Source organism: Helobdella robusta (genome assembly GCF_000326865.2).
Source record: "Helobdella robusta unplaced genomic scaffold HELROscaffold_28, whole genome shotgun sequence".
Taxonomy (NCBI): domain Eukaryota; kingdom Metazoa; phylum Annelida; class Clitellata; order Rhynchobdellida; family Glossiphoniidae; genus Helobdella; species Helobdella robusta.
The window spans coordinates 691,096-714,903 of record NW_008704435.1 but is presented as its reverse complement, the minus strand read 5'-3'; the positions used below and the strand labels follow the sequence as shown (position 1 = coordinate 714,903).

At 31.9% G+C, this 23,808-nt stretch overlaps 2 protein-coding genes across 2 annotated transcripts in view; one reads left to right on the top strand and one right to left on the bottom strand.

Moving 5' to 3' along the window:
• Window positions 1-3,534: 3,534 nt before the first annotated feature.
• Window positions 3,535-6,579, top strand: HELRODRAFT_80861 (hypothetical protein; the record flags this gene model as incomplete). The annotated part of the gene is made up of 9 exons (XM_009020469.1): window positions 3,535-4,000; window positions 4,065-4,318; window positions 4,425-4,646; window positions 4,742-4,934; window positions 5,015-5,140; window positions 5,225-5,427; window positions 5,488-5,650; window positions 5,910-6,050; window positions 6,110-6,579. 9 exons carry the CDS (start codon window positions 3,535-3,537, stop codon window positions 6,577-6,579), a joined length of 2,238 nt encoding a protein of 745 aa, XP_009018717.1.
• A 1,406-nt stretch (window positions 6,580-7,985) lies between these two features.
• The window catches only part of HELRODRAFT_80768 (hypothetical protein), a gene marked incomplete at both ends in the record, with an annotated part of 41,682 nt that continues 25,859 nt past the window's right edge, over window positions 7,986-23,808 (bottom strand). The window contains 25 exons of the mRNA XM_009020468.1: window positions 7,986-8,269; window positions 8,361-8,616; window positions 9,147-9,359; window positions 9,519-9,675; window positions 9,797-9,908; window positions 10,022-10,172; window positions 10,312-10,551; window positions 10,702-11,006; window positions 11,081-11,225; window positions 11,475-11,642; window positions 12,379-12,515; window positions 12,824-13,129; window positions 13,334-13,577; window positions 13,667-14,005; window positions 14,117-14,311; window positions 14,444-14,701; window positions 14,915-15,052; window positions 15,294-15,461; window positions 15,577-15,764; window positions 15,890-15,992; window positions 16,155-16,517; window positions 16,792-16,980; window positions 17,496-17,660; window positions 18,597-18,750; window positions 19,267-19,421. Of these exons, the coding sequence (XP_009018716.1) occupies window positions 7,986-8,269; window positions 8,361-8,616; window positions 9,147-9,359; window positions 9,519-9,675; window positions 9,797-9,908; window positions 10,022-10,172; window positions 10,312-10,551; window positions 10,702-11,006; window positions 11,081-11,225; window positions 11,475-11,642; window positions 12,379-12,515; window positions 12,824-13,129; window positions 13,334-13,577; window positions 13,667-14,005; window positions 14,117-14,311; window positions 14,444-14,701; window positions 14,915-15,052; window positions 15,294-15,461; window positions 15,577-15,764; window positions 15,890-15,992; window positions 16,155-16,517; window positions 16,792-16,980; window positions 17,496-17,660; window positions 18,597-18,750; window positions 19,267-19,421 (5,133 nt within the window). The remainder of the gene's footprint in view (window positions 8,270-8,360; window positions 8,617-9,146; window positions 9,360-9,518; window positions 9,676-9,796; window positions 9,909-10,021; window positions 10,173-10,311; window positions 10,552-10,701; window positions 11,007-11,080; window positions 11,226-11,474; window positions 11,643-12,378; window positions 12,516-12,823; window positions 13,130-13,333; window positions 13,578-13,666; window positions 14,006-14,116; window positions 14,312-14,443; window positions 14,702-14,914; window positions 15,053-15,293; window positions 15,462-15,576; window positions 15,765-15,889; window positions 15,993-16,154; window positions 16,518-16,791; window positions 16,981-17,495; window positions 17,661-18,596; window positions 18,751-19,266; window positions 19,422-23,808) is intronic.

Here is a 23,808-nt window from a genome sequence, read left to right as displayed (position 1 = left end):
AAATACGTGCAAAAATAGAATACAATTCCACGATTTATTCTATTCTAAAAAAATATGTTATGTAATTATATATGTATACGATTGAGAGGGAGTTAAAAGTTAGTAAAAATGGGTGTTTTAACGTAAAAAGTAGTGTTTTTGAAGAAAAAATTGACATTACCAGAAATGTTGGTCCCCTCGTCACAATGTTGGTCCCCGCTGAACATTGAAAACTTTTTGAAATCTCTCCCGATCATCAACTTTTTGATAAAAATTCTCAACCCGGACACTAACTAATTTTTGAAATTTTTTTATAATTCTGCCCTCGGTCGTTGAGTTTTCTTTTAAAAATCTTGCCCCTTCCCATCAAAGTTGTCTAGACCCGCCACTGTATGTATAGGAGTTTGAAAACGTGATTTGAAAAAAAATTTCTTATCAGTAAAAGACTTTCTTCGTTCGATTTTTTTACGTTTTGAATTTCGTTTTAACGATTCAATCTCTATTCTTAATTTAATGGTTTATCTCATAAATTTATTGAAATTTATTTGTTTTTTTATTTCAACTATTATCGGTTTATTTAGTTTATTAAATATTTAATAAATCGTATCTTGTTTTTTGCTGGGCTGTACAATTTTTCGTTCAACGTTTTTTGCTCATTTTTTTTCATTAGATCTTTTTTATTTTTAATTCTTCCTTTTATTCCACCTTTCTTTTATTCAGTCTTTCTTTCATTTTTTCTTTTCTCCCATCTTTCATTCATTGATGAAGGTTGTTAATAAACATTTGCTGACTTGGTCTATGGTCTAAGTGCCAATACAAACCAACACGTACATTGTACAACTGTGAGGGCTGGGAGGAATGAATTTTTTTTACATACCTACATTTTTACATGGGTTCGGTGCATATATCTAAAATTGTTATCAGCAAGTTTGTATACATCAATTCAATTTTTTTGCGTGTTCGTGCGTGCGTGTTATATTGGAAACATTTTGTATATACTTAATAATAAAAAATATAGCATATTAAACAATATAGTAAACTTTTTCTGAATACAACTCTTTGAAGACAGCATCTGCAGCGTTCTCAGGCGAAATGAATTGTTATTGCATATTATTGACGTCATAACTAGTTTGCTTCATGTAATGTACGAGATTTTCATCGGCTCGTTTCTCATTCACCATTTCGCATCATCACTCATTAATTTCTTATTTTTATTTCATCACGTTCACCCATGCCGCTATATTTAATCCCATCATCATGTTCGCCGACGTGAACGTATCTAACCACTCACGACATCATCCTTACTCATGTTTTTATTAATTCTCATTCTAAACAAAACACCATTTCACGAATTTGCACTTGCTTGCCTCGTCATCCGTTTCAATGATGATACATACATACATACATACATACATACATACATACATACATACATACATACATACATACATACATACATACATACATACATACATACATACATACATACATACATACATACATACATACATACATACATACATACATACATACATACATACATACATACATACATACATACATACATACATACATACATACATACATACATACATACATACATACATACATACATACATACATACATACATACATACATACATACATACATACATACATACATACATACATACATACATACATACATACATACATACATACGCGTACCTATCATCAGATTTAAAATGTTACAAGTCAGTCACTTACTAACCAGCATCACCAGACCCACTTCATCATTCATTCGCATACTCCTCACTTGGTACATCGAGGTCAACATTAATCTTTTTAACTCACTTCATCACATTCACTCAAATTAAATTTGGTGCCATCCACATCATCATCCTCATCAAACATTATACTATTATTTCTGGAAGAACGCTCGTTATTAATAAGAAACAATAAACAGAGTGATGTGCCTGCGTGTGTTGAAGTTATGGTGCCCCTGAGTATAATGAAAGAATACTTAATAATATAAAATAATTTATAATAATGCATAATAATACATAATAATATATATTAATATATAAATATATATATAAATGTATAATAAATAATATATTATAATATATAATAATGTATAATGATGTAAAATATAATAATAATACATAGTAATATATAGTAATAATAATAAAAATATATAATAAAATATAATTATGCCTAGTAATATATAATAATATTAATATATAACCATCATAACTTTACTAGTTAAATGGTGCAAACTTTGCGTTATTAACAACAATAAAAACATAACCACAAATTAGATTAAAACAAAAAAATACACTCAATCGAATCAATGATTGTTTACAATTTTTTTTATAAATTCTATCAATTTGATTTGATTATTAATTGATTCATCTAATAAATAAACAAAATAAATAAATAAAAGTTCGCGTTCTGCTGATGAAATAAAAAAAGTTTTTTTCATTAAGAAAGAATGAAAGAGTGAATGAAAGAGAGAACAGACATTAAAAGTTTATTTATATAGAAGAAAGATTGTATGCTGTTGTGGGTAAGGCAGCATTGAGATTATGATAATGCGTGTGAGCCTGGTATGATGATGAGTGTTCTCAAGTCTGCTGTTCGTTTCATTCATTCTTTCTGCATCTGCTGGTATCTTTAATATGGAAACAGTCTGAACATTCTTAAATGTCAACAAATACGTTTTATCATGGATCTACAATCTGGTTGGTGCATTTTTTTTATTGTATTATCTTTTCAACGTATAATAAGTTAATGATTTTAATTTGAAGATAACATCATATAGAAATAGATACATATCAAGTTTTAAATGAACGAACGAATGAATAAGTAAACATAAACAAACATGAATGCATTTTTTAAAACATAGCTTATAGTATCAACTCGATTTTCGTAAAACTTATTTCTACTTCAAAACAAAATTTTGTAACGATTTTACATTTATATTCAATCTTAATGTTACTTCATTTTTCGTATTCAGAGAAAGTACCAGTTAATGAGGATATTATTGTTCCAATAAAAAGGTTAATAAAAGCTAAATACACAGCTAAATTTGACGACGATAAATGCTTTCTAATTGCTAGCGATTTAGATGAGCTGAAAAATGTGATACAATCGAAAGCAGCTGTGAATGATCAGAATAACTTCAACGATAAGTTCAATGCTTTCAACGACATCATCGAAGATGAGGTCGTTGAAAAGGAAGACAAAGTTTTCAATACATACGCCAGTCCTTCCAATGGTTTACAGGAAGTCGAAGAAGAAACCATCATTCCTGTTGTCTTGAAAAAAAGTTATTGTGCCAATGTAGCGATCGACAATGATGAATGCCTGGGAAAGACTCAAGTTGGTGCGGACATGGAAAACGACTCTAATGTGCTTCCTACTGAAACCGATGATGCTATAAAATTAACCGAGGACAACAAAAACTGCAACGAAAGAGAACTAACAGAAAAGAACATTGAAGAAATGACTGAAAATGTTGAAAAAGAAATAATTGAAAACAACAATAATACTGAAAACTTGGAAAAAAAAATTATGAAAAACAACGACAAAGAAACATGTCCAAATAGTCCTCACGAAACAAAGCTATCTTTTTTCAACGCAATTAAGACTAAGTTTAAAAAAAGCCCAAAACCTAAAAAAACAAGTTCTCCGGTACCAAATAAAAAAGAAGTTGGAAATAACGAACATAAAAAATTATTTATAAACTTGCCAAATTTTTCGTTTAATAAAAAAAATAAAAATTTAAATAATTCAGCCTCCGCTAAAAATTACAAATCAGATGATTTACCCAAGATATCACTTGAAAATGAAGTTCAAACTGCAGATAAAAGCATCACAAGTTTACCATTAGAAGAAGAAAAAAATAATAATGACCTAGAAAATGCTATACCAAAGCAAGCTACATCTAGCTCCACGGCTTTTTACGCTATTGGACAGTATAAGGAATCTTACGTTGAAGATAGCCCTAAATTCCGCGTTGTGGTTGCCATTGATTTTGGTTGGTGACTTTTAAAAATGATTTTAGTTCATAAAATTTTATGAATTAAAATTCATTGTCTTAGGAACTGCATTTAGTGGATATGCTTTTAGCTTTTTAAATGATGCAACGAAACACATCCACATGATGGGGAAATGGGAGAATGGAGACCCAGGAGTGATAAATCAAAAAACACCTTCTACGCTTCTTTTGAAACCTGATGGGACTTTTCATTCATTTGGTTTTACTGCCAGAAATTGCTACCAAGACTTAAGCCCTGAAGAAGCAATGGAATGGATGCTATTTGACAATTTCAAAATGTCACTTTATAAATCCAATGTTTGTAATGTAGTTTTTTTCTGTTTTTTGTGTTGATTTCCTTAGTGGTTCTATTTAATTAATTTTAACAAAATAATATATGCATGAAAATTGAAATCAATGACAGAATTGTAACTTGGAAAAAACGATTGAAGCTGTCAATGGAAAACGGTTTTCTGCTTTTAAGGTGATAACAGAAACTTTAAAGTTTTTTCGAAATCACGCCGTTCAAGAGATCAGCTTACAAACAGGATATTCATTATCGAACGATGACATCTTGTGGGTTCTTACTGTTCCAGCCATTTGGAGCTCTCCAGCCAAACAATTCATGAGATTGGCAGCTTATGAAGTTTGTTAACTTTCAATTTTATTTTTAACATTAACGTAAAATATACAACAATTTTTCATCAATTTTTGTGCCTCATTATAAAAATTATTAATTAGGCAGGCTTAGCAAGTTCTACAAATCCAAACAAATTAGTTGTTGCTTTGGAACCAGAAGCTGCCGCAATACATATATGCAGGTTGAGACAACACCAACTGGTTTCTGACAAACCCGTTTTGTTCGATTACTTGCAATTCAAGGCCTCCAAAGAGCCTCAGTCCCAAACAAAACTTATTGACGAGTTTGAAAAACGTTCGTCATGTTCCATATTGTTCTTTTGTTTTAATTTATTTTGTTTTATTATTTAAATGGAAAAAAATGAAATTATTCAGAATGTAGATACATAATACTGGACTGTGGAGGTGGGACGGTAGATATCACTGTGCACGAAATGAATTCAGAAACCGGTCTCATCCATGAGTTACGAGCTGCAAGTGGTGGTCCGTATGGAGCCACGAGTTAGTAATACGACTGAAAAATAAAAATCGCCAATTAATCAGTCTATAATTTATATATATATATATATATATATATATATTCAGACATAGATTTGGAGTTCAGATTGCTTTTAGAAGATATTTTTGGTAGTGACTTTGTTGAGTCTTTTCATACAAAATGCCCAAATGGCTGGCTAAGTTTGATGATGTTTTTTGAGTCTAGAAAAAGAGCTGCGGACCCCATGAAACCATCAACGTTCAATATAGCCCTACCATTTTCATTTCTAGAACATTTTCGAAAAATGAAGGTTAGATTTTTTCGTTATTATTTTACATTCTAATGTTTTATTTAACTTTCGTTTTTTAAGGGTCACACAGTCGAACAAGTTATTTCAAGATACGGCAACCCTGAAATTCAATGGACTTTTCAAGGGATGCTTCGATTATCTCTCGGTACAATGACTAAACTGTTTCAACCCTGTACAGACAAGATTGGAGATTGTATAAGAGATATAGTTAAATCTGTTAAAGGTATTTTATTATAACAGTTGACTTGATGTAAGCAAAATAGTTTAAATTGGCTTTTTTACTTAGAACAATTTTTTCTAATATTAATATTATCAACTGATTTGGTTTAATGTGAATTGAAACTTTTTCAAAAGAATGATTAAGTCAAGTTCTGCCTGTTGGAGTTCATGTGAAAATGGGAATTTTTGTTTGTGATGTTTTGATAGTTGAAGTATTCAAATAATATAACTCAATAAAAACTCAATTTTTTCATAAAAATCAGGCATAAGATATATTTTCATGGTTGGAGGACTATCTGAATCACCGGTTTTGCAACATGAAATAAGACAGCTGAGCAAGTATGTTTGCGGCTCATCCGTTAAAGTTATTATTCCCCAAGAAGCTAGTTTGGCTGTTGTAAAAGGTTTGATTATTTTCATTTTCTTTTTTAAAATGGTTAACTAGCAAATAATTTCTTGTTAGGTGCTGTAAGCTTTGGTCTCAATCCTGAAATTCTCACAGCCAGAAAAATAGCTTCGACCTACGGTGCTGCCGTGCTAAACCTATTTGATGCAAAGAAACATCTGCAGAATAAGCAACTTGAAAAAGACGGAAAATTATGGTGTAAAGATATTTTTGATGTTTTTATCAAAGCTGATGAACTGATCAACTGCGGTCACGTTGTTGAAAGGACCTATGTTGTAGCAGACGCAGAAAGCAAAAAGATGTATGTAAATATATATTCTTCTCCAAACAAACAGCCTTTGTATGTTACTGATGCAGATGTTTCTAAATGTGCTAACATATGTCTAGACTTGTCAAAAGCGGAAAATAATTTAAAACGATTAATAAGAGTAAGAATGGAGTTTGCGGCCACTGAAATAAAAGTTTCTGCGGTTGACTCATCATCGGGACGGCAAGTTGAAGCAAGCATCGATTTCATTAATGTATGACGCATTTTCAATAAACTACGACTAAAACTATTTAAAATAAAAACATATCTAGCCGCAAAGTTTCAGCTTAGCTTCATTAGTTTTTTTTCAAATAATGTCACAGGAGTTATGCAGAGTAAACGTTTAAATTAATGTCAATGTTATTAATAATATCAAAAGATTGTTTGTTTTGTTTTTACTATTTTCTATAACAATTTTTATAAAAATTTTAGTTTTTGTCCTAAATTGAATCATGAAGATTCTCCACCAGATTTTTTTAATGAAACTTCATAATTTCAATCATATCATCGTATCTCCAAGATTGTTTTTACTCCTGGATCAAGCAAGTCAATTTGCAGATGATAATGAAATTTCAAATAATATCATATTTAAAAAAATTATAAGATGTCAAAATTAAAAAAAAAAACAGACAAAGTTAATAATATAACCTGATTTTTTTTTTCTAAAACCAACTTTTTATTTCCACGCACTTCGTTGAACCTTCCATTACGTAAGAGACTCCCCACAGTTCAGCTGGACGGAGGCTAAGATTTATTTTATTCTGCGACATGCGAAAATGAAAATTTTAGTTTTTTAATTTTTCTTAAAAGAAGTTAGTTTCAATTTAACTTAATATGACATGACACAAGTTATAAAACTTATAAAATTTAGCTAGCTGTTTCTCGGCTGTATGGATTTCATAAATGAGAACGATCTTTTATTCAGTAATAGAAAAAAAAATGAAAATTACAGTACAAGTAAAATAAAATAATGAAATAAAATAAAGTGTCAAATGCAATAAATAAACCGTTTTTAAATATAATTGTAATAGATATTAGTTATTGTGTTGCTGAATTTGTACAGAGCTTTTCTTGGGTTGACGTCAAAAGAGTATCATTTGTATTGCTTAATCAGTTATATTAACGTCACACATGCTATATTGGAATATGTGCGGTGCGGACAGTGGCGGATCTAGACAACTTTGACGGGGACAAAATTTGAAAATGTACTATAAATTCTCACGAGGGGTGCTAAAATTTTCACGGGGGGCCAAAATTTGTGGTGGTGTGACTGACAACTTTTTTTTGCTTTTTGCGTTCAATTTTTGTCAATGTTACACATAAAACAATCCTTTTATTTAAAATTTCTCACAACGCTGGACGGGGGCCCCTAGATCTGCCACTGCGTGCGGATGTGGTGCGTTCTGTTTTCGAAACCAATTATATTACAACAGCTCAAGATCAGGTCCTTTTAATCATTTTATCATCTAAAACCCTAACTATAAAAGTGAGCAAACCATGAATTGTCTGATAATTTTGGTGTTAATTTAAAAAAATCAAAACCAAACATTTTCGCATATTCAACCGATAAGTATAATTAAATCTAAAATTTTTGCATCTAAATTATGAAAAATTTGTTTATAATAGCTATTTGGTGTCACAAAGAAGAGCAACCCCTCTGGTAATCCAATGGTTTGGCTCTACAACAGTTTTTAGCAAAACAGGAAAAATGTAAGTGAGATCAGTTCTTTTCGGTTTTTTGTACACCGGTGCTTCGTAAAAATTTGGACCTTTTCGACGTTCGCTGTTGATGGCAAACAAATGAACAATTGGCAGGCAAGTGTAAAGGACCTTTGGCGATGGCTCAACAAGGCGCATATTTTTCTTGTCCCACCCTGCGCCGTCCAAATACAGTCCATAAACGTAGACACCTTCATTTCAGTTATTCAAAATTTAAAAATTGTCACAGGTTGGTTCACAAATGATTTAAATCAAATTTAAACTGAAATTTATTGAGAAAACCTTCTGCAGGAGCACTGGCAACGTCTTCTTTTGTTAGCTTAGTTATTTCATTATCAAGAACAACATTATCCAAAGCCCATCCTTTGTGAGCTCTTGTTATTTCTTGTCTCATAGCTGTTAAGAAACCTTGAGGATTGAAAAACCCAGCCATCCAAAAAACTTTTGGTCTAGCTTCAAAAAGCCAATTGTTGAATTGAAGGTTTCTATCCAGCAGATCTGTGCACCAAAAACCAAATGTTGCCGAATCCCATGATATCTAGTTTGATATATGATGATTTTAAGATGGTTACTAAATGCTGTTGTCTGCATTACTATAAAACGTATATTTTGGTTAGACATACAACAAAAAGACATTAAAAATTTGTTGGTTATAAAATATGAATAAAGAAACAAATTTCAATAAATCCAGTAAGCTAATCGAAAAGAACCTTGTGAAAAAATAATTATAAACGTCTTAAAACTAAACCAAAGTTAACAAAATTAGAAAAGAATTTTGGTAAAAAACATAGCGGTTTATTGAAATGAATTAAAAACAACAACACAACAATGACCACCACACGCTTTTCCAACAACTTTATTCAACGACTGAAAGAATGACTTAAATAACAATATTGAATGAATATGACGTCATCATTCTCCTTATGATCATTTCGTCATGACCATCGTCAGCATCATCAACCTCTTTATCATCATCATCGTCATGACCATCGTCAACATCAACATTGCAATCAGAACAACAAGAGAGAATAGGAACATAAACAATGAAAAACATGAACAGAAACAAACTTTTCTCCAAGCTTCAGGAATTCTTGCATCAAACATGCAATCCAGAGCGTCCCTCAAATTTTCAGACATGATGATGGTTCCATCGATAGCAAGCTTCAAATCCTGCAACGTATTCCTCACAGCCGTTATTACTTTTTGGATCCTATCTACTTCTTGACGTAGAAATATTGCCAGTGGATTTGCTAGTCCCATTTTTTGCAAATTTTCTTTTACCTGTTAGACCATTATCAATTTTGAAACCTGTTGGGGCTTAATTCCTGAGTTAAGTTGCTTTAAAACAGGCTTTCATAACAATATGACGGTGCGTGTTCATGCTATTAAATTGCACTGTGAATATGAAACAACAGCAAATTATAATGAATGGGCAAGTACTTCGTGTGGTATGTAGTCGTTGGGCAGTTTGGAAAGCATGTCATCGGCCAGTCTATAAACGACAGACTCTCTCGTCTCCCCACCTGTGGCACTCGAATCCTTTGGCTGGATGCCCACAATTGTATCAAGCATACTATTTGCTGTGTTTGTCTGATAACTGAAAATTTCTCAAAATTAAAAACTTCAATTAATTAATTAACTGATTGATTAAATAAATAAATAATTATGATTAACTCAAACTATAATGTTATTGAACTGTACTGGAATGATAAACAAACGTGATGTCGGCGTTGGGGTGCAGTCCGAAGGTTTCTGGTGAATCAACCATCGGCAAAAGATCGATAAATGCTTTGTAATCATCAAGTGTTTTACATTTTGGTATTTTATAACCTGTATCATAATAAATAATCTTTTGAGGATGCTTGCTAAAAAAACAAACATTAATTAGCAGACTCATAGAAAGAAATTGATTATAATAACAAGAAGAACTTTGATTCATTAACCTGAATGAAATTCAAAATTTTCAGAGAACATGTCTTCGTGGAACCAAATCTTAGCGTAAGTATTGAGCAGTCTTTTGTCGTAATCATCTGTCACTCTGCTGCCATATTGAACCTCTCCTATCATATAACAAACTGTAGCCCACGACACACCCTTCAGTTTTGTTCATTTGATTAAATATTTCTACTGTTACCGTTTGCAAATTAATACTTGTTCATGCCTAATGCTTATGTATACAATTTTTATGTACAAAATTTTATATAAATTTAAAAGCAACAAAGTGATTGCGAACTCGTTTAGGATCAATATCGTCCAGGTGATTTTGTATAAATTGAATAGTTGAAGTGAAATCTGCTTGATTGAACTCGTACGGAATGTTCCAGCCAATCGGCCCAAACTTCCTCCTCTCTTGAACTGTCGTGTGCAGAAATGCGATGGCGTAGAGCAGTGGCTTCCACTGAGGCATGCTGATGACGTCCAGTTGATCTTGGCTCAACAGGCCGTATGTCCGCTTCAGGTTGGCCTTCACTCCCTGATTCAGAATATTATTTTATCGAAACACTTACTGAATTTTATCAAAGTTTAAGTGTCAGACCTCCTTTTGTTTTAAATATAAAAAGTTAACCAATTTTATAGAAATAAAACACTACCAAGAACTGCATTTCACAAGAGTAAAAAAAACTTGAAAATTATTTGAAAAAATAGCCGTCGCTAATGAAAATTTCAAAATAGTTGCCTGAGGAGGTTCAGCTGTAAACTTGATAGACATTTGAAGCAGGTTGATGGGAAATCTCGGATGGACATCAGTTGTGATCCAGCATCGAAATGTTTCATGTATCTGGTTGTTGGTGGTCAGTGTATCCAACAACTCATCCAGGTAGTCGAGACCTAGATGGCAATTATGAAGAAGGACCCACGAGCCCTCGGACATGCTCTGCCCCACAAGTCGACGTGCATGCACTTCTTGACCTTGCCCCATTGAAATAGCTCCACATTCTGTTGTTCAGTAGTTTACAAATTTTAAATGACAACGAATTTATAATAATAGATGACTTACAAACTAATCTTACTTATGCCCTTCGATTTAGCCAGTCGTTCAATATTTTCAGTCGGATCAGATCCCATAGAGAGGAAACAGATCATCGGAGTTTGGTTGTCACTTTCGTTCCACATCGCTTCCATGTCTAAAACGACTCCTTCGGCAAACTGAACATGAAATGATTAAATATTTAACTTTATTGATAAAATTACATAAATAGATTACTCAACAAATATTTCGTCTTGGAAAAATGCATTCCAACCAAACCAGAGAGTTGAGTACACTGCAATATATGAATCATATATAATATATTAAACTTATCGCACAAACAATTATGTAACTTTAAAAAACTTGATAAAAAATTTAATTAAGAATCAGTCTTTAAACTGTTCTAGATCTTGAATGCAACCGGCGACCTGCTTTCCCATGACTTCACTGATGTAGAGTTTGGCCATAGGGATGGTTCTGTCGGGACACCAGCATCTGACGAGAAGCAGCTTGTGGAAGGTTGAGAGGCTGTCGTCGTAACCATCAGGAATGGTCGATTCCTCAGGTGCCTCCGTGTCGAACCATTCCTTCCAGACCTGGGTGGTGGTTGGGCGGAGAAGTTCAAAGGATCAAAACAGGGGAGGCAACATTTCGAACATACGTCATGAATTTCATAATGATGAACACATTGACGATTCATGCTGGCACGGATAATATTTTTTTCATTATTTATAATGCAACTCTGTCAAACGCAGAGTTTCTTACGTTATTTTATGCTTATAATTAAATTTTTGTACTGCAAAGGTTGCACTATCCACGCCACACGACGCACATACACATTATGTATGCACGCGCAAGCATCGAATCCTACGATATGATAAACTTTGAGAAAGATGATTGCACTTCTACCAACTGAGCTAACTCGGCCACCATGTAATTTTTTGAAATTTATTAATTCAGTTTAATGAAGTGTAATTAAAAATAACATAACCAATGTAGGACAAGAAGTTGGACAACAAATTATTCGTTAATAATTCGAAGTGTTCAAACTATAAGGCTATTGTATTAAATGTTTTATTAAGACTATGCTGCTAATAAATGTTTTTTTTAAAACCAGGGTTAAGTAACGTTTTAGATGAACTTTTTTATAGTTATTTACAAGCAAAACAAAAATGAAATTTATAATGAACAAGAGTAGAGTATTAACATTAGCAACAACACTGCTCAAGCAACTATTTCCGGTAGGGTTTTAATCATTTCTCTTGATTTTCAAGAGTGTTTAAATATTTGAAATAAAAAGAGTGTAAAAATAAATGATTAAATAAATCAGACCTTTTCATTCTTGTGCACTTGAACAAGAATTTGAGTGAACTGTGGAAGTTTGCTCAATTCAACGAGATTCAACCAGGTCATGTCGGTAATCCAGTTTGGTTTGGGACCAACAGAGTTCAAATCCAATGCTGCTCCACCTTTGTTGTTATTCAGTGTTAATATCTCGCTCACTATGTAACTGAAATTTTAATATTCATAATGTTAAACTTATTAGTTTCTAAAAACTCAAATTTACATCGCGCATTTGGTTCTAGGAAAAACCCCATAACATAAACTTTCACCCGTACATTTGTATAAGTGTATGTGTTATGTACATGATATTCTTTTTCAAATCGATCATTAGAATAAAACTTTAAACTTTTTTCAAATTATAAAAGAAAAACCAAATAAAAATTTTAAATAAATTTATATAAGTAGTTCGAAATAAATAAAAAAAGTGACTGACCTTTAATGAAACATTGGAATTCTTCCAGATGAATTGCTTTGCTCTGAAGCTGAATTTCCAATGTGAGGAGAAGGGTGAAGAGGAACTTGTCCTTCTCGTAGAGACCTCGTATCGTGTAGGAGAAGGTGAGGTAGGTGAGGTAGTCGATGATGTACTGAATTCTTTTGTGAGTGATTGGAGATTTTGTCGAGTGTAACATAGAAACATCAAAGAGTTGTAAGAATTGTTTCAACGACGTCTGGTACATCTCGTTGACCATGCCCATCTTCACAATGAGGAAGTACAAAACTGACCCTCTGGTAGCCACTAACGAAAAAAGTCCAATTTATGAATTTATTGTTATAACTGATATTTATAATTTGAAATAGCTTATCAATTTTTGGTGCACACACTATTGAATCAAAAAATATATAAAATAATTATTCAAAATATCCTAATAAAGATATTCGAGTAATTTAGTGAAATAATTGATCAGACAACCTAATGAAAAAATTTGATAAATTTGTAAACCTGGTCTGAACTCTTCTCTCGCCGCATTAATTCTTATTTCAGTCTCAGCAGCTACCGACAGCTTCTCAGTAACTTCCAACGCCGTCTCTTTTGTGCTGGTTAGTGCTTCAATCAATGTCTCATCTTCAACCAGAGAACCCTTCGTCGATGTGAGATGGAACAACAAGTTGTCCTCCAACTCCTGCATCTTCCTTTTATTGTAGGTCACCTCTGCTATCAACTTTGTCCTTTCTGCTTCTAGTTCCTAAATGTCGATTGAATGATTAGTTGATTGATTATTTGCATCAATTATTACATTTTTGTTGCGCGAATGAATGTTAAAAACAAATAAACCTTCTTTTCAGTCAATATGACAATACCAAGCAGTTGATCTTCTAAACCTTTTATTGTAACAGTGAAATCAATGATAGATGTTTTAGCACTGACTTCGGGAGTGTAAGCTGGATTAGCTAATTTTGTTGTCATGTACATTCTAAAGCCACTGTGCAAATCAACTTCTTTATCGCCAACTTTTACTTTGAATGAACTTCCAGATTTTATAAAATTTTTTTCCAACAAACTGTCTAAAGCAGGATCCAGTTCTTCACTGACATCTTCAATTAACAGTGGGTAGCCGTTTGAAAGAGCTTCTTCAAGATGTGAACGGAATGATTTGTGATTCAACGTAGTAACCTGTACAAATTAAAAGAAAACAGTTGAGAGTAGTAAAAAAATTATAAATTAGGATTGTTAGATCACAACTATCAGCCGAGTTGCTTTGGATGATTAATAAACTCAACTAACCACCAGTTTGCTCGTTCCCTCTCTGTTTTTTATCCAGACCTTTCCTTGATTTTGTGGGTCAATAAGAAGAGGATATCTGGCGGATTTAGTGACAATGAGACCATTTTGAATGGACAACTCATCGCTAGGCAGTCCCTGGAGGCTCCATTCACTGATGGTAGTGTTGTCAACTAACATTGTGATCACGTCGACATCCTGAAGCGCAGGTTAACATTATGCAGTTTAATGCATACTCTTGTTTCAAACTAACTTTAAGCAATGAGTGAATTATTATTTTAATTTTAAACATACAAAAATATGAAATAATAAAAATAAAATTCGAGAGACGTCAGTGTATGGAATGTTGTTTTCGATGAGTTCTTTCTTCCAGGCGTTGACCAACTGCTTCCTGTACTCCTGATTGAACGGACCAGCATAGGATAGGAAGGCAGTGGCCAACAAAACATCACCAACAAGTTTCTGGATTTGAGATTCAAATGTTTTGCTAGCCGACGTCCAACGAATTTTTTCCCCAGACAAACCATCGATCAGAGCTCGGGCGGTTGTCATTTTGTGGCGGCAATTGTTGGCATCATCGACCAATGTCTATAAATTTGTAGTTGAAAAAATCAATTCTGTAACGTCTTCTGATTTCACGCCAAATAAAGACAAAAATTTTTTTAAGGCAAATTATCAAAAACAACACAATTGAGTGGTGATATAAAATAAATGCAACTGTGAAGTTTGATGTTTAAAGATTGAGTCTTAAACTACCAAATATTAGTAAAAATTTAAAATTAAACAAATGAAATTAAGTACTTGTTTTTCGGTCATAGCTTGGTCATATTGGGCTTGTACAGCTTCTAGTTCGGCCTGCTTCTCGTCCAGTTGCATTTGCGCCTTGTTCAGATCCTTCATTGCTGCCTCGTACCTAGCTTCCTGCACTGCCAAGTTTGCCTGTATTTGCAACAATTGTAATCTATCTGAAAACTACAATTTCCTGTAAAATTTTACGGTAGAGTTTAGTGAACATCGCAAAAGAATACGTTTAATTATTCAAATTTGACAACTCATTATTGACATTTATTGCACTAAAATGAGGATAAAAATTTACAGTTTAGCTTTAATTTTCTAAATTCAACAAATATAAAAAATGAGCAGCATTAACAGCATTAAAATGTCAAAAGCAAATTTTAACCTTGAGGGGCAGAACTTCTTTGTTGATGCCATAGAAGTAAGCCATGGATTGAGTCCAAGAAGCCAAACCAGCAACATCTCCACAGACTTTCCTGGCTGATTCCATGTTATAATCTTCCATTTGCAAGTATGGTTGCAGCAATTCGACCGTTTCTTCGTTAATTGTGTCCTGTTGATAAATTAGTCATTCATTAATTTTTCATAAAACATTACATTCAAGTTTCGCAGTTTGTTTGAATTTAGGCACATAATGAAAATTTAATGACAGCAGAAATAAGACTAACTTTGGGAAAAGCCAGTAGACCTTGAAGAATATTAGTGGCACTCATTAGTTTCAAGGCTTCATGCCATGATGGCTTTGGACAAGGTCGATCTGGATCAATTGTGACCGGATCAACCCTTCGTTGAAACAGCAAAAGTACGCAATCCATTATCCTCATTATCAGGTGTGGAGGTTTAGCCAATTTTCTCACTGAAACATTCAATAAAGTGTTAATTCACCAAGCATTCCTATCAAAATGATATTTCAGGGGTTGTTAAGACGGTGATAATTGCGATAACAAATAAATTTTAAAATACGATGTTACAGGAACGAACCAGTGGCAATATGTGCAGGTTTAATGGTCTGTAGAGCTGCTTCAGCCTCTTCTAAAGCAGGTCTTGCTGCTTCCAACTTCTCCTCGGCTTTCAATTTGTCCATCTTGCATGTTTAATACGATACCAGTTTTTATAATTAAAATATATTTTTTTGATTGGTTAGTGTGATCATTAAGAGAAATACATTAATTGTGAAAAATCAAATTAAAAGCTATGGAAATTGATCTTAAATAAAAATTAATTCAAGTTATGATTAAACAATCACCGATATTTCGTCGACAATTTTTTGAGCTTTGTCCTTTACTTTTTCAACTTGTGCTTTAACTTTTTCTGCCGCCTGAGCTGAAACCGTAACTTCAGCAAGTACTTTGTCGGCTTTCTTTGAGGCAACAAATAATTCTTTTTCTTTAATTTCTAACTCTTTAGAAAGTTCATTAACATTTTCAGTAGCTTCAATCAGTTTCATCAAACCAGTGTTCATTCTTTCAGCCAGCTGGCCTATTTCAGATCTTTTATTGTCATAAATTGTTTTGTAGCCAGATATAAACGATAAATACGACTTTGGAGTAACATGAGTTTGACGACGAAACCTCTGAAAGTATTCAACGCAAGTCTCAGATACTGAATCCTGCAACCAACCAAATTTCAGAATATATCAACAAATCGTAATAAATTTGTTCAGTGCTACAAAAAATCTACAGAAGTGAGTAATGGTAAACTTGCACTATCAAGTGTGTGTTTGTAGATTTTTTTAATTTTATGCAATTTGTTTGTTATTAAATGTTGTCAAAATTAATTTCGCTACGTAACAAAAGTTTTTATCAAATATTTAATTCTTTTTTCATTAAAAATGTCTTAATTACAACCACATGAAACTTGGTACTAAAATTTTAATACAAAACCTGAAAATTCCCCATGGACCTGATAATTGATTGTTTGACAACATTGGAGCACACAAGGTCGTAGTTTGTGAGGAAGTGCTTTGAAACGGCAACCAATGCATCTTTGGGCCATTTCTCAAACCAATCCATGGTGCATCCAGAAATCAAACCGGGAAATTTCAGCGATCGACTTCGAAACTTCTCACCAACCTTTGTCGTAAACAAATGTCACTGATGTAATAAATGTAATGCGTGTCATATATGTAATTGAAATATTTTTTTTTACAAATGAGCATAAATTATGAAAAAACATCGAAAGATAAAAAGATGTCGCCATTAATCTGTTAAACGTTCAATTCGATTAATATCTAAATATTTTGTTGTTGCTTACTAATTTTATTTTTCATAATGCATATTTAACAAACAGCGTTATTTCTGATTAAGGCATATTATAATGAATTTACTTATATTTTATTATAAAAAATATTAGTATTTTTAATTTCTGTTATAATAGAAAAGGGCTTTTGTTGTAGTAACAACCAGTGAAGCTCAATTATGGAATGCATGTAGTATTCCCATCAAAGTTGCTTAAAACATGAATTAAGGTTAACAACATCTTTCCATTGCCAATTCCAAGAATATTTATTCAGTAAAAACATTTTAGCCTACCACCATTCAAAACAGTTTGCAGTTGTATGAAGTTGTTCACTAAACCAAACACGAACCGGCGAGAAGCAGAGGACGACGTGCAGGTTTTTCTTGACCCGTGCGGTGTAGTAGTTGTAAAGGTTCTCATTTGTAGGAGGACGTCGAGGAAATTCTTTCTTCATGATGGGCACCAACTCTTCCAACATCTCATCCATCTCATCCCTCGCAAACAAATTGGATACCTGAGTTGATTTTAAATGGAATTCATTCTTTTTATTAGGAGAGTTTTAAAATAAATTATCTTTTAGTATCGAGTTATTCCATTTAAGCTTTGAACCTTAGAAATAGATTGAAGACCTCAGGTTTATGACATGTATAATATACCTGCAGTAAATATGTAGAACGCAGTGCTCTACTTCAGTCGTTTTGTTCGTAATAATACATATAAAATTTGGTAAGGTTTTTGGATATACATTTTTGTTAAATATGTCACTCCATTTTTCATTTTTTCCAATTCTTTCCACCAGTGATCAATCATGTTGGTCTTTGAATGTTCTTCTCCACTGAAGACTATGACCCTGGTTTTATAAGCATTCCATTCCCATCCGAACCAAATCTCCCTCCGACAACTGGAGTGATCCGATCAGTGAGTGCATGACCGTCTTATGGGTTGTTTGCAGCGAGGAAAATGTGCTAATAATACTAAATCAGACTTTCCGGTCCATATGATGGCCGCAGCCAACATTGTTTGAGGCTAGCGAAAACAACAATGCACATTAACAAGTTGGCATAAAGTACTAAGCCTAATAATGAAAATGCTGCTGCTCAATGAATGAATGAATGAATGAATGAATGAATGAATGAATGAATGAATGAATGAATGAATGAATGAATGAACGAACAAACGAACGAACAAACCCACGAACGAATGAATGAATGAATGAATGAACGCAAACCCACGAACGAATGAATGAATGAATGAACGAATGTACGAATGAGCGAATAAACAAATGAATGAGTGAGTGAGTGAGTGAACGAATGTATGAATGAACGAATGAATGAATGAATGAATGAGTAAATGAATGTATGAATGAATGTATGTATGAACGAATGTTTGAATGAATGAACGAATGTTCGAATGAATGAACGAATGTTTGAATGAATACATATAGATCAACCTCGCCAGAACTGAGAACGTTGTTCATATACTCGAGGAAGCCTTCGTCTTTGATTTCGTTGTCAGTGAAGACGAATGTGATCCCCTTGCCCTCGGCTCCTGCTGTTCTGTAGAGATACTTCAGGTCCTCCATGAAGTTCGAGGTCGAATATGATCTGATGGAGTTGGAAAATATAAAAGATGTTTATTAAAATCATAAAAATGTAAAAAATGTTGTCTATACTAATTGTTCTAAAATTAGTCGTTTAAATTATTTGATAACTTTTAATTTTGTGAACGGAAATTAATGATCCGATTTGAAATATATTAAAAAAATTTGAAATATGTGGAAGCGGTTAAATGTAATTAACATGAAATAAGTGAAAAATTGATCATAATAATTTATTTAAAATATTTTATAAAAAAATTAATGGAAATCAAAAAAGTGTAAACGCAAAATTCACCTTCCTCTGAAGCCATTTAAAAATATTTGGCACGTTTGAGACAATGAATTTCAAACTAAAAAAATAATTTATCATTTATTTACAGCCCATTCAATGCGTATCAAAATATGAATTATTCAAATTAAGTAACCAATTGTTTTTTACCAATTACTAAAAAAAAATTCGCATTTCACAAATAAAATGAAACAAAAAAGTGAGCGAAAGTTGTGAGGGGTATGAAAGGCCAACCTGGTGAGTGTGATTTGGAAAACTTTGTATCCAGCAATGTTAGAGGCCAGCCTCGTCAGGGACTGCTTGCCCGAACCACCCACTCCGACTAACAGCACGTGCCCCTTCGGCATACCTATCACCCGAGATATCTTCACCAGATTCGTCATTGCATCCTGAAAATTAAAGCTAATTCAATTAGTGAACAGACATAAGCACGTCAAATCGTTTTCGTCGTTCGTTATCTAACGCTGAACATGCTGTGATTTTCATCAATATATATATATATATATATATATATATATATATATATATATTATATATATATATATATATTCGCGAAGCCCTGTACATCAACAAATACAAACCAACATTAAACAAACAATATAATAGTTTCGATCATACCCTTCAATTATTTTCTCAATATCGTGAACTGATACCAACGATTGCAGTCGAAAACAAGCCAGCAGACATTTCAGTACCTAAACGATACGAATATCGCTCCTAAGTCTGACAATTTTCAACCAGTTAATACACAGTTATTAACGTCACGTCCGAAATCCATGGCCATCACGTCACTTGCTACCTTATTCAATAACTGCTAAATTATTTTTATATTTTCATATTTATATTTTTATTACTTATCTTTCTATAATACTTATTTTAATAACATCATTTTATTTTGTTTCAAATTTTATTTTATCTTTATCTAAATTATTTATTTTCATAATTTTGTTTTAATTTCATTCGTTTAAAACCGTTTATTGTTTTATTACAATATTTTATTATTACAAGGTAACATTTTTTCATATTTTACATTTTCATATTTTTAATTTTCTAATTACAACGTCATAATTTCATTTCTTGTACTTTTCATTAAATTTCTTGATTTTAATGTTTAAATTATAATTCAATTTTTGATATTTCGTAAAACCAGGCTCTGATGATGACTGTATGTCGAAACAACGTCGTAAGCCTAGAATGACACATAATGATAATAAATATGAATTAAAACAGCTTCGTGTTGTCGAAATCCTTATTAAAAAATTAATTAATGCAAAATGGGCAAAAATATTTAACAATATTTGCATATATATATATATATATATATATATATATATATATATATATATATATATATATATATATATATGCAAATATATATAATAGAGTTCGGCATATAACAACTAAATTGTGTTGCTCTGAAAAAGAGAAACGATTTTATTAATAAAAAATAATAAATTAATTAAATCAATTTAGCCTTAATTAAGTAAATGTCGTACCTGAAAAAGAGAAAGAACAATTGAAGCTATTATATATAATAACCAATATTAACTAAGAGCTAGAAGAAATATTCAAAATATCCAAATAATTTCAACTTAAACAAAAACTTAAATTTAATCTGTCAAACGTAAAGCTTAAGAAATATTCAAAATATCCAAATAATATCAACTCAAACAAAAACTTAAATTTAATCTGTCAAACGTTTCACAATTTACACAATAACGTAGTACACCATAACTCAATTCATAATGAAGTGGAAATCCTTCATTACATCTCCCCCTCAAAAGAAGACTTAGATTCATCCGGCACAGGAACAAGTTTTGTAATGTGGAAAAGATTGGATTCAATGAATTGAGTTTGACAATTTTTCCAAAACCTGGTAGGGACCAATTTTTAATTCCTCTAGTTTTTTTTCTATTTAATGAATTTCCGTTTTCAACATATACCAATTTTCCTATTTTTATTTCGTACGTTTTCCTTTTTTTATCAAATTGTTTTTTATTATAATTGTGTGATTTTATAGTTCTTTCCAATGCTTTTGTTCTATCTTTCAATAAATCATTATATATCATGTTTTTTTTGATTCCTCTGGTAAAATATTATCAATTTTTCCTTCCAATAAATATTTTGGCGAAAAACCTGTCACAGAGTGTTCGGTTTCATTATATTTTTTGTACAATCTTGAGCAATAGTTGTCCAGGCTAATTTGTTTTTCTTCTCATTAATCGTGCACCTTATTTTATTGATTAATGTTTGATTTAACTCTCATTGAGCCCATTTGAAAAGGGCGCATTCACTGCAGTGAAAACCATAGTTATATTTTTTCATCCAGAAAATTTTTAAATTCCTTTCAGTTTATACTCGGATATTGATCCGATAGAATGAAACCTATTTTATTTTCTGATGATACTGTATTGACAAGTTTTATAAAATCGCTTGAACTTTTAGTTTTTGAAGTCAAAATATATGCATATCTTGTGAAGTGGTCTACCAGAAGATGCAAATATGTTTTAGTTGAACGTGAGCCACAAAGTCCCCCAATGGTATCAATTGACTTGATTTTAAAAGGTTTTGTAGCGGGGCCTAGATGGGACATTAATCCAAATTTATATTTAGATCTGGATTTATTTTTTATGCAGATTTCACAAGTTTCGCAAAATTTTTTGTTATATACAAGGGTTTTATTTTTTTCCATTTGTTGTATTCCTATGTGACCATATAAAATGTGCGTGTTTTCTATAATTTTTATACTAAATTCCTCAGTCAGTAAAATCTTTTCCGTTTTTCCCACCTTTTTGTAATATACTGTGTCTTTTAATGATAGTCGATTTTGGTGTTGTTTTATGTTTTCGTTTATTTTTTGTTCCTTTTGAATGTTTTCAAGTGTAACAAATTTACAACTTTCAAAATATCTTCTTGGTTTCATATGATTCCAATACAGGATTCTACTCAAACTGTCTGCTTCTAAATTATATTTTCCTGGTGAATATTTTACTTCAAAATCAAATTGTGACAAATAATACGTAAGATCACCTAGTTCTTCATCTGGTCCAGCTTTAATATTCAATTTTTCTAAGGGTTTATGATCAGAGAAAACCGTGAATTTTTTTTTCCCATGAGCCAATATTGCCAATATTTTACTGCTTCTTTTATAGCTAAGCACTCCAAATGAATGGCTTTTTTCTTTTTTTCTCTATCATTTAATTTCCTTGAAAAATATGCACAAGGCTTTTCTTCTACATAATATTGTGGTTGCTTCAGGACAGCACCTATACCCTGTATACTAGCGTCTGTATAAATGTGTATTGGTTTGTCTGGATCAAAGATATTTAAAATGGGGCTCTTACAAAGTAGATTTTTTATTTTATCAAATGATTTTTGACATTTTTTCGACCAAATGAACTGTTCATCTTTTCTTAACAATTTATGCAGTGGCTCTAATATAATTGATAAATTAACTACATATTTTCCATAAAAATTAATTTTACCTAAGAACTGTCGAACATTTTTCCGTGTTTTGGGGACAGAAAAATTTTTTATTGCAATTAAATTATCTTTCAATTGAGTTACTGTGTTATTTTTTATTATATGACCCAAATATTTAACTGAGTCTTGGGCAAAGTTACATTTAAAATTTTTTATCTTTAAAGTCATTCCAATAGATTTTTCCACACCATTAATCGTTTTTAAATTTTCGTATTTATTATTCGTTAATTTTGAATTTGTTGACAATAATTTTGAATGTATTAAAGATACATTTGATCCTGAGTCATAAATTCCTAAAGTTTCTAAAGTATCATTTATTGTCAATTTTATTTTGATTAATGGTGGAATTACAAGTTTTTTGAACTAGTTTCATTTAACTGGATTTCTAATTCAGAATTGTTAATGCTTTTAATGTGGTCTCTTCGTGGTCGATCACTGTTTTTGTTTTTGAACCAACATCGTGATTCTGGATGATAGCGAGTTCCTTTTTCTTCTTTTTCACAAATTCTGCATGGCTGCCGGTCTGTGTCATGTTTCTCCTTAATGTTGCTTTCAAAACTGATAATCTTTTTTTTACAAAATTTCTTTTTTTTACTAAATGCTCTAAACCTCGAATATTATTAAATAAATCTTCAGTTTCTTTTAAATTATCTCTATCTATTTTATCCGCTATAAAATATGGTAGCCTTGTAACGATTAAATCAATGCGAGTTTGTTTATCCATTGATTTATTTAATTCTAATAATAATCTTTCTTTTTTTTGTGCATATGCTAATAATGATGAGTCTTGTTTGTGTTTAAATAAAATTGCGTACCGGACTGGCGACCAACCTTTGTCAACATAGGTTTCACAAAAGTTTTTTTTCCACATCCACCAATCTGAATTTACACTATACTTTATTAGCATAGAATTGTACCAGTCCATACACGTTTCCTCTAAAAATAACCTCAGAGCCTCAATTTTTTTTGTATCTTCATCTATTCCTAAACGAGCACATTCTGTTTCAAAAATATTCATCCATTGAGAAACATTTGATGTTTTTCTTGAAAATTTATCTATTACAAATGTTCTTGTTAGGTTTCCTATATGTTGAGGTTTATTTATTTCCTTGGTCATTTCTGTAAAATTCTCCAATATTTTTGACAGTGTTTCTTCAGAAATTCCAGTCGTAGCTGTCAGTTTCGGTGTTTCCGCAGTAATTTCCTATAGTAAATACTCATTTAACTGCATATTTCCATTTTCATCTATATAAACATTTCTTATTTATGGCGTTAATGAAATCCATACTTGTC